The sequence below is a fragment of the Anas platyrhynchos genome, chromosome 4 (genome assembly GCF_047663525.1).
Source record: "Anas platyrhynchos isolate ZD024472 breed Pekin duck chromosome 4, IASCAAS_PekinDuck_T2T, whole genome shotgun sequence".
NCBI lineage: Eukaryota > Metazoa > Chordata > Aves > Anseriformes > Anatidae > Anas > Anas platyrhynchos.
Window position 1 is genome coordinate 55,950,206 of NC_092590.1, and position 11,390 is coordinate 55,961,595.

At 43.5% G+C, this 11,390-nt stretch overlaps 1 protein-coding gene across 5 annotated transcripts in view; it reads right to left on the bottom strand.

The window, feature by feature from the left end:
- UBE2K (ubiquitin conjugating enzyme E2 K) overlaps window positions 1-7,433 on the bottom strand; it is a 40,609-nt gene extending 33,176 nt beyond the window's left edge. For 2 of the 5 annotated variants that reach the window (XM_027457224.3, XM_027457223.3), the window contains exon 1: window positions 7,219-7,433. In XM_027457224.3, the coding sequence (XP_027313025.1) occupies window positions 7,219-7,281 (63 nt within the window). In that variant the 5' untranslated portion in view covers window positions 7,282-7,433. Of the gene's footprint in view, window positions 1-968; window positions 1,009-2,866; window positions 2,902-6,769; window positions 7,004-7,218 lie in introns of those variants that run through there. The other 3 variants (XM_072037702.1, XM_072037701.1, XM_027457226.3) reach the window with 3 other exon arrangements.
- Window positions 7,434-11,390: the final 3,957 nt, after the last annotated feature.

Here is an 11,390-nt window from a genome sequence, read left to right on the forward strand (position 1 = left end):
GTTTCCTATGTGTCTCATGACAACAGACAAAAGTAGATAGGATGCCACCCTTCCAACAAAAGAGGGATGTACAGTGTGAGCTCAGCTGTTTCAGACACGAGCATAGTCAAACTGGAGTTAATCAGTGTGACTGACTGAGTTTTCTGGTGTCAGAAGCAGAAGGACTGAATGAAGCTTCTTCTATAACCAGGGATATCCACATCTCTCTCCTGTGTGGACACCGATGACCAGAGGAACAATCCACAGGCTTAGTACAATTCTGTTAAAACACAGTAACAGACACAGACCTAGCCCTCTAACAATGTTACTTTTGCTGCTCACAGAGGTACTTTGTTTATTATGTGGATAACCACTTTCTGAAATACTTCTGGCAAGCAGATTGAGGTGCTCCCAATTCAAACATTACAACTATTAACACTCATAGTCCTTCATATGATATGGGTATCATATGAATATCGTATTGATAGCATATGAAGGGGAAAAGCTTGTTAGGTTAGTAGCACAAAGGTGGACTATGTCCCTAGAGTGCCCAGAGAATAAGATTTCTCAAAATTCACAAAGTCTTTGAGATAAAAAAACTAAATTGCTTATTTTCTTCATCTAAAATGCAAAGTTTTACCTAGTTTGTCAGATACAGAAAGCCTGTGTATTAAAGCTTAACCAGAAGCATTTTCTCAATTTGATACCATTGAGAGTCTAATTCATTTTTACCAGTGTAAAAATGAAGCAGTGACAACAATCCTTGTTAGATCATGAAAACAAGCTAGAAGCCACTTAACAGGTAAGTAACTTAAGAACTACACTAAGCACTGCACTAATTTAACAAGTTTAATGCAACCGAAAGACCATTAGACACAGCTCAAGATTGGACTTAACCAGTACTTTCTTGCACAGTCTCCTAATTATACAAGTTACTATGATAAAACATTAAGTTTCTTTAAGTTTCAGACTGAGTAAAGTGAACTAACCTTCGAACTCGTACACTTCTTTCCTATTAAAGCCAAACACCTGAAAACAAGCACAGAAGAATGAATGGGAGACTGGGAAGGTTAAAGGATGGGCTGGTTTCTGATGTCTTTAGGTCCACACAGAGCTGTGCTTGGAAGGTACCATCTGGCAGCTGCAGCCTAACCCCTAATCCTAAACTGCCTAACCCTGTCCCGTAACCAATGACCGCTGTCTTTCCCCAGGTTTTTAAGAGATTACAAGAGGCAACCGAATGAGCCCAACTTCAATGGAAACCAAGTTTTTCCTGCTTTCCATTAACTCCCAGTATCTCTGCGGTTCTGCCAACCAATACAGACCATTCACTAGAAACCTGGGCTCAGCTGGATACATATTAACAAGAAAAATGCCATTAACTGAAGGCAGGAAGGAGCAGTAGATCTTGTCTTCCCTGCACAAATATTCCCATTACCAATGCTTGGCCAACTCACAGGTCTGGTCAAACGATCACTAGTATGCATTAAGTATTCTGAATCATAAATTTACATAGTGTTTTTCATAATGCTGGCGTTTATTAGCAGCTACATCATACTTTAAAAGCACAGTTGTATGACAAGTATAAAAATATAAGTAAAGCAGTAATTCAGAAAGATCACCTTAGAAGGGAGACTAGTAAGCACTTTTCTTAAAACACCCTAATCAATGCATTTTGTTTTGAGCAAAATGCTCCTTAGCTACCAAGAAAAAAAAGTGACTTATGGACCAGCTCCCTCAAAGGCAGAGGTGCACGGATCTGTCCTGAGTCCAAAGGACATGGTTTACTGAGAGGATTTGATAGGTCAGTCTGATGGTTGGACTTGATGATCTCGAAGGTCTTTTCCAAACTAGATGATTCTATGATTTCCTAGTACAGACTGGAAGACATAACCAAACATACCACCGTGGATTAAGAAAACCAAAGGTGCACAGTAAAGGCATTTCAGTATCCTTTTAGGTGACCTCTGATTGTAAGAAACAGCTCTAAACCTTGTCTTGCCTATAATCACAGGCAGAGCTTGAAATACAGAGTAGACAGTTCCTTCCAGCAATGTACAGAGGACACCACAAACAGCTATTCTAAAGATCTTCACATTTCAGAGAAACGCAGCTTAAAGAGGCGTTATTGACTCTCACATCCCTTCTGCCTTCATGATTCCAACCCAGGACTCATTCGACCTAAGAACTATGACAGTTTTGCATCCACCAGAAAAAAAAAAAAAGAAGAAAAAACTGCTTCTAATTTAAAGACAAAGAAGATTCATTATTGCCTTACAATAGTGGAAACTTCTGTAGACAAAAACTCTACTGAAACGTTCTTCAGTTTGTTTCCAGGGAAAACGTTTTGCCAGGTGTGGTGACACAGTTGTAGCCTCTGTGTTACTTTCTTCCACAAATAGGAAAAAAATCACTAATAATTAAGTAAGACTATATATATTACACTACAGACAGAATCATGTGGAAGAGATATTTGGAGGGTATCTAGTCCCACAACTCCTGCTCAGAGTGGGTCCAACACGAGCAGCACAAGATAGAGAGTATGACTGATGGAGTTTTGAGGACAGAGGTCTCACAGCCTCTCTGACCAGTCTGGTTCAATGTCTGACTACTGTCATGGTACTGTCACTCTGGTAAATCAATGTCTTTCCTATACAGTAAAACACAGAATTGGACCCAATACTCCAGATATGGTCTCACGAGTGCAGGATACAAGTGAAGAACCACCTCCCTCAACCCTCTCACTACTCTTGCTAATGCAACCCAGTATGCAGTTGGCCTTCTTTGCCATAAGGCCACAGCTGAAGTGTCTTCAACTTGACGTCCACTACATCACAGAGGTCTTTTTCTGCTAACCTGCTTTGCCTCATCAGCCCCCAGCCTGTACCTACTGATGCACGGTGCCATCTCCTCCCAGATGCAGGACGTGGTACTCAACTGTTCGACTCCACGAGGTTCAGTTCATGGGATCCTCTGCACAGCAGACTGTGCTCCAGCGCGTTGATGCCTCCCTCCTGCCCTATCTGGTATCACACACAAGTTTTCTGAGATGCTGAACAGACATTGGTACCAACACAATGATTTTGGTTTAAAAGCTCTAATTTTTAAACATTTCTTAAATTAACCAGGCCCTCTCTAGCTCTACTCAGAAAGACCAGCTGCATTCACTAAGCCTGGACTGCCCTCCACAGACCATTCTTATCAATCAAAGCTTAGACACGTAGATGAGCAGAAAATTGACACTGTTTAAACACTGCTGATTTAAAGCCATAACAGAAGGCATTTCATTCCTTTATATCTGCTTTGGTTCTACGTAACAAATGGGAGAAAATCCACTTTCCAGCAGGCCTTTCTAACAACACCAAAGCACAATTACTAGTAAAAACCTCCATTTTAGTGAAGTCACTTTCTAGCACCCCAAACTGCTTATATAGGAACAAAGCAATGAAGTTTTTTCAAGCCCCAGTTCATGGCTTTTCCAAATAGCAAAAAAGTTGCACCGAACTTTAACTAATTAAATTTTTTGTACCTAAATTTTTGCCACCAAGCTGCTGATTCCACTTGAAAGCTATTTTGGATTCCAGTTAGTTACAAATTTTAGTTACAAATTTCTAAAATTTATTTTAATTTTTTTATTTAAAAATTTTAATTGCTCCTTCACCTATCTGCTGGTGCAGATATTCATGTTCTGTAACTGCTGTTGAGTTTAATTTATTCTCAGCTCTATCTGGGTTTACCTCCCACACAGATAAGCTCCTGCATTCTGATACACACGAGAGAAACATTTTGTGGTAGAGACATCAACAACTCTCTCCTTGCTAGGAGGAGGCTGTGTTTACCAGTGTGCTACCTTCAGTACCAGAGTAGTGGTTTCATTACCTAGACTATCCTTTGACTTACAAAGGACCAGAAAACTTACATTTCTACACAAAAAAAACAATGAAGGGTTCAAACTTCTTTAGCATAATACCATTCCTTTCAAGCACAACACGTGATGCTTATTAAAATATGAAAAAAAAATCACATTAACGTGCCCGACGAACTACTACCACTTCTCAGCGTCAGTCTTTAAATGACCACAAGATTTTTTCAGTGTTTCTAGTAATTAAGTGCCAGGTTCTTCCCCTCCTAAGGCAGCTGCTTATAAACAGAAAGAAGGTAAGAATTTGGCTACCCACTGCAGCATTCCAGGAACTTTATTCTGAAATAAGACTAACCTCCACCAAAGCCATCAGCCACTTATCAAAAAGGAAGATGAAAAAACTGGGCTACTACTCTCCCTCCAGCAATTTTTGGTTTCTCCATCATGCTGCAGCATCATACTTTTTGTGTTTAGCTACTTTAGAGTTTCGTTTAGCCTAAGCCATGAAGCCAACAAGATAACAAACTAATGAAATGTCAGAACACGAAAAGAGAAAGTTGAGCAACTGATGCCTTGCCTAGACTAGGATTTGAAGTATTGTGTGAATTAACTGCTTACTCATTTTAAGTTTTAATACAAGCATAGTCCAGTAACTTATCACATTTAACTTGTCAAGTTACTACCTAGACTAACAGCTTCATCTTTGTTAAAGATTCACCACCTCACCTACCTTAGAATTTTAAAACTTTTTCTACACACACAAGTGTATGGAGCACTCCTGACAAAAAAATTGTTAGCTTTACCTACTTAATTCAAATATTTGAAAAGATGCAAAGCTACAAGGATCTCTGCTAAATGCACAATATCCCATTCCTTAACTTAATGTCTGAGAGCTTATAATAAAATTAGAAAAAACAAAGCAAGCAGAAAAAATGCTTCTGCTGCTCTAGTGTATAAAGATGTTAAATGCTGCAACCCCTCCCCAAAATATCCCTTCTCTTACCTGTAAGCCAGAGATTAAGCCATGTCTAAAAGTTGTTTTAATGACTTCCCAGAAACATCATTTATATTAGAAAAAGAGAGCAACAAGTATATTTATTCATATAAAATAGTACACCTTATCTATAGCAAGGATAAACACACTTTTCAGAACTCTTTCTGCACTGATATTTAGAAGTGAAATTTGGTGCTTCCAATACACACTACAATTGCAGAAGAGATTCATTACCATCCAGCTTCTCCTTTTTAAACATTTCTGGTTTTACCACCCTATTTCAGTCCCCAGATGAGTGCTGGAAGACAGAGCAGACTCCCTCTGTATTCTTTCCAAGTGTGCCCACCCACTCCCCCCAGGCATTTGTGCTCTTACTGCATCTGCAAGAAACAGAGGGGCTGCTCTTCATGTTCAGGTGTAGCTCAAAGCATCAAATCAAGAATAATTTGAGAGCAGATAATGTGAGCCACTTTGCCTTCACAGAGAGACTTAAACTTCTAAATAACAAATTTAGCATCACCATTTGTGATTTTTTTTTAAAGGAGCAATATTTAAGGCTCCTCTTGGCACACAAATTATGCAGAAGAAAACATCTGTTTTCCTCTTTGATTTGTACACTTAGTTATACCTCCCTATTCATCATCTCATTCCACGTACTTTCATGCTTAGTGGTACTACTGACATCACAGTTTGATCGCCTTTGAACATTCGCAACAGAATTTGGTTGTCTAAGCATTTATGAATGCCCAAGTTCCATGTTCAAGATGCAGGTAGTATATCCTGTAAGCAGCAGTTCTATACGCTTCTATGCCAATATAACACTCAGATGTGGCTTGCTAATATCAAACTCTTGTGTTATAACTTTAAAATTTCATAATATATTTCATAATTATTACTTGTGGGAAGTTTTGCTCAGTTTAAATAATACTATGAAATGGTCTTTATTTCCAGCTTTCTATGCTGAGCTCTTCACTGCATAGACTAAAACAGGAACAGAGAAAAAATGTTCCTGGACCAACCTCTAGAGTAAGAAAATTTGGCATGGATTCCCCTTCCCCCACACCCTGAACTGGAGAACATGTTTTTTGTTTGTTTTCCCTGCATCAAGCAAGGGGAAGGTGTCTTAAAGCTGTTATACAGCATTATCAAATCAAGTCTTCTTTGTTCCCACAGGATCAGCTGTTATATGGGGTACCAGGTCTAGTCTTTGTAGCTTTGGTATGAAGATACCCACCTAGAAATTTCTCTTAGCTTACAGGCAATTCTGTAGTCAGTGTGCAGGAACTTGGTGACAGCAGCCTGGGCTCTAAAGGCAGCTGTAAAACAAGGCCCTTACGTTTTTCTAGGGGATAGTTCAAGCTGCATAGCAACAATACTGTTCCTACACTAAATTTTAAAGCACATCACCTACTGCTACCCTGAACACGTTTTCATTAAAACATCACCATCTTCAAAAAAAATACCCTCTCAGCTTGTCCTCTGTGAATGTGTCCAGATTTCTAAAGCACCAGCGGTAGGAGTTCCAGGCTCACATTAGCATTTCACAAGCATCTAACCTGCAACATCATCCCAAGTAGGACGACAATGACGACACAACTATTAAATCCTATCTGGCTGACGTTCGCCAACTCAGCCCCAGACACAGCAGAAGCTGCACTGATGCAACACTGCAAAAAAGCTGCCGTGTAAGGCCCTGAACAGCTCCAAAACTTCTCTGATCCCCCCTGAAAGCAGCCAGCTTGCCTTACCGACCACCACACGCCCCTCAGGCGCACACCATTCCAGAAACACTCTGCTGAGCAAGCCAGGAGGGCTAGGTAGCGAGACAGAAAGGCGCGTGAGGCTTAAAAATCCATCCACCTGAAGGCGAGAACCTACACGGGGGGGGAAACGCAAGCTCTGCACTGAAGCACCCTCCGCGAGGAGGGATTTACCTGCAAGAAACGCACAAGGGTGAGGTGCAAGGCACGCTGCCGGGCAGCGAGGCGCTCCCTGCCCCAGCCCCAGCCCCCCCCGGCCTCCCCCAGCGGGCAGGGCCTCGGCTGCGGGGGCGAGGGCCGTGGGCGGCGGGGCAGGCCCGGCAGCGGCCGCCCCTCACGGGGGGCTCCCCCCACACATCCCCATTCCCCCCCCATGGCCCCCGGGGGGAAGGGCCCGGCGGCTGCCGGCTCCCCGGGCCTCGCCCTCCTCCTCTTCCCTTCCCTTCCCCTCCCCGGAGCCGCGGGCCGGGCCCACCCCCGGCGGCGGGGAGGAGGAGGTGGGGCCGGGGGGGACCGGCGGGGCCGCCGCCAGCACCGGGGGTGGAGGAGGAGGAGGAGGAGGAGGAGGGGGAGGAAGGTGGCGGCCCGGGAGGGAGGGGGGGACAACGGGGAGAGGCTCTGACCTCCTCGCTCTTCAGCACCTCCTTGAACTCCCGCTTGATCCTCTGCACCGCGATGTTGGCCATCTCCGCAGCGGGCACCCCCACCACCTCCTCCTCCTCCTCCCTCCACCTCCTCCTCCACCTCCTTCTCCTCGCCACCGCCGCCGCCACCGAGCCGGGCCCAGCGAGCTCCGCCGCCGCCGCCGCTGCTGGAGAAGTCCCGGCCCCACCAAAATGGCGGCGGCGCCGAGCATGCGCGCTGAGGAGCCCGGCTCTGCCGCCGCCGCCGCTCAGGAGGGGCCGCCGGCTGCGCGGAGCCGAGCCCAGCCCGCAGCGGGGGGCGGCGAGCCCACGGATGGCTCCCCGGGGGGTTCCTCCGGCTGCCGCCGCTTCCCCCTCCCTGCCAGAGCTGAGGGAGCGCCCCGGGAGGCGGCCGCCTGCCGCCCGCCCTGTCACGGAGCGGGCTGGGCGGCGGGGAGCCCGCCCGCCGCAGGGCTCGGGGCCTCCCCGGCGGTGCGGGGAAATGGGGGGGCCCTGAGGCGAAAAGCGGCGGCCCCCCGGGGGAACAGGGTGGCAGGGAGCGGCCGGAGGTGTCCCCGAGCAAACACCTGGCTGCCGAGTGTCCTGCTCCAGTCCCCAAGCACAACCCAGCAGCGAGGGCGCATCCCATGCCCTGAGAATCTGCTTGACCTGTCCATGCAGCAGTTCACACCTGTATTTTCCCCATAAAAATAAATAAATAAAGATAAAACCTCGCTTGGAAAAGCCCCAGTGCCCATCATGTCTCTCTCCCAGCCCAGCTCCTCGCCTTGGGTGCGCTGATGTCTCCTCACACAGCTCGAGGGGAACCCATGGGCCACAGCAGGCCCCGGAGCAGGTAACGGGGAGGCAGCACAAGCAGCGCTTCTTATGGATCCTGCCACAAGATTTTAAAAGATAAAAGGTGAACATGTCGGGCCTGTCTAATGGACTGTTATATTTTATTGCAGACCCAAATGCTGCAAGCCACAGATGTTGCTCTGTCTGGAAAACAGGAACAGGACAGCAGTAACCATCCCTCCGGCCTAAGGCGCGCAAAATCTGAGCAGTGTAGGTAGATTTTCAGAACAGAGCATGAGATTGCACTTACAACTGTTGTTTATTCAGGAACTGGAGGCTTTCAGGACACTGAGATCTATAGAAAGATAATGCAGTGCCTGCTCTTTCTGTACGGTGCAGGACAACATACAGCATAGGCGTTTGTCTCAACAAAGCCCATTTCCATTCTTTCCAAACAGATTGTAGTGGCTTCCAGTTGGGATTGTCTGCTTCTAGTCTGGCTTTAAGTGCTATCTGTTTATCTCCATTAGTATACGTAGCATTTTGACCATTACATGCACATCAAAGAAAGTATGGGCTGAACAGATTAAAAATAAATAAATCTGGCAGCTATAATGCAGATGTATATTGTTATTTTTCTGTGTGTATTTACTTTTCCCCAGTGGTTTGACTGGAAAAAGCCCGTTTTCCTGCTACAGTGTTGTACCATGTGCATCTGTTCATCAAATTAGCTCTTCTTCAGATCAAAGCTTGTTTTTAACACAATATACAATGCAGTCTCTCAGATGAGGGTTTTCAGAATCTTTCTGAGAAGGACAGTTTTGGTCTTCTTTCTTTTTAATGACTTCCAGTGTGATCTTGGGTCTTTATCTTCAGAATAATTTAGACATACAGGTCCTGATGATGTGTTTGAGTTCCTTCTGAGGAGGCAGGCCATGACTTCTCTGTGCCTTAGGTTCTCACCTGTAAGATAACAGTAATAACTCCTCTCTGCTACACAGAGCTTTTGGATGAAAGTTTGTTTTATGGCGTGCTGAGCTCCTTTGGACAAAAAATAAAAGGGCAGTACATAAAATCTGCAGGTTAAATGCCTCATGTCTGTTCAGACAGCTCATTGTAGTAAAAAGCTGAGCTTCTAATATTCAGATTTTGTTCTGAATGGAGTGGAAAACATGACCTTTATCAAGTGTCAGAACCCTTTGTGTTCCTATGAGTGTGTTTGTATGTTATAGGTAGTAGACATCCAGTAACAGCCACAGTAAAGGGCAGTGATTTTGCCTGGTTTGTATCTAGGTTCATTCCCATGTGCTCATTTGGATTACAAATGTCAGAGTCTGTTACTGCAAAAAGCAAATCAAAATAATATTAGTTACCATATCTCTTTTCCTTACTATAACACACTCTTTTACTTTGTCCTTAAATAGGCATTTTTCCTTATCTTGCAACTGTTTCATATTCACCATATAGTTTTCCAACCCCCCATTTTAGTTGTCCTTTTTCTTTTGATTTTCTTTTTGGTAAAAAATAGAGAATATAAAAAGGCTTTTTTCGGGGGGGTAGAAATGAGTAGTTGCAAGGTCTGCCAGCATTAAAATATTGCCTAAAATCAGTACCCTGTAGTCAGCATGCTGGGGTTATTATCGTGTACCCCCTTAGGTATACTACATACAATGCTGTAGTTTACTAATTTGCAGAAGAGTCTACAGGGTTTTAGGCCACAACAGGACTGTAGACTAGAAGTCTTCAGACAGTATTTTTTTTAAGTGCTTGGAAAGAAAAAAATGCTTTGAAAAAATGAGAGCATACTCAGCCTCTTTGCATAATTTCAGTGACTTCCATGTCTGACTTCATTATATATTTTATAGTATTCGACAATACAAATCTATGTGTATCCTCTGAATTAAGTTCTCATCGGTCTTTTACCCTTAGAAAAACCCACATACCAAAGACTGCAGACATTTGAACATTTTTGTAATGTGAAATTTTGTAGTATATCTCAATTCAGAAGATTGTTCCTTCATTAATCCCATTGTCAATTTAGCCTTATAGCAGACAGTTCTTTCAATAGCAGCTTTCACAAACTAGCTGCAGTGGTCTGTACTTTTGCCTGCAGTCTTGGTCATAAATAATAAGACTGGGAGGTACGGTTCTGAGTATCCATGCATTTAGTGCGCTTGGCATATTGCTTTGAAATACTTCTGGAAGTAGGAGCAGGAAATATGTTGTATTAAATGAAGTTGTAACTATACAATATTATTGCAGGAGGAAAGTTTATAGGATCAGTGCCTATAAACTGAGGTCAGCGATTTAAGACATCAGCCCAGTCTCAGCAGGAAGAGGCCGCTGTTGCCAATGCTAGGATAACCAAACATGTTGAACAATATATCATTTCCCATTTAATGTGGGAGATGGTATCCATCCCACAACCTATAGGACAGAAACCATTCCCCACATTTTCATGGAAGAGTGGCTCTTTTTCATGCACAAATTGTGTGGGCATGCTGGACTCGCCGCAAATACAGGACAACCACTGTGTGCATGGCTCATCTGCCTGAGACTATGGATTCCCCTCAACCCCAGCATACTGCCTGAGGACTCCAAGATGCTTATGTCAGCACTAAAAGTGATTAAATTGCTGTTCTTCAAGTTAAGATTCTTGGTGATCTCTTTCTCATTTCCATATTTTGCATATTTTATTCAGTTCATGTCAGTAGTATATTTTTCTGTTATAATTACTCAAGAGAATTTGGACTTATTGTGGTTGTTCACCATGATAAGAAGAAGAAAATACAATTTCTGAATCTGTAACTTTCCAGCATACAATATATTTTTACTTCTCTTGCTCTTTTGTGTCTTGCATAACAAGACTTCAGTCCTTGCCCCCCCCATCTTGGTCTCTTTAGTTTAGAAAAATCAGAAATGTCAGGTTTGGTCTCCTCTCATTGTTGCTGGAGGATTTCTTACCGGAGGAGAGAGCTGTCTCAAGAGATCTGTGTCGTGATTTCAAACACTTCAGAAAGAGGGACTGAAATTGTAACGTATTTTGTATTCTTATTTCACTGTAACATATTTTGTATTCTTATTTCACTCATCTTCAAGAGGCATCTATGAAAGGATGAACCTTACAGGTTGTGTCAGTATTAGATGGTATTCCCTTTGCATTTAAATGCTCATAAGCTCATTTATAATATGCTTTATTAAGAAATCAGCAACAAATTGGGAGCACGGAATATTGATAAAAACAAGCCAGTTTTAAATTTAACTCTTGTTTTACACCGAATTTACACCTCCAAATTTACACTCTGGGTTATTCCAGCTTGCAGAGAGGTCTGCCTGCCAGAAGCCGTGTTATTTACCTGCGTGGCATCTTGCAC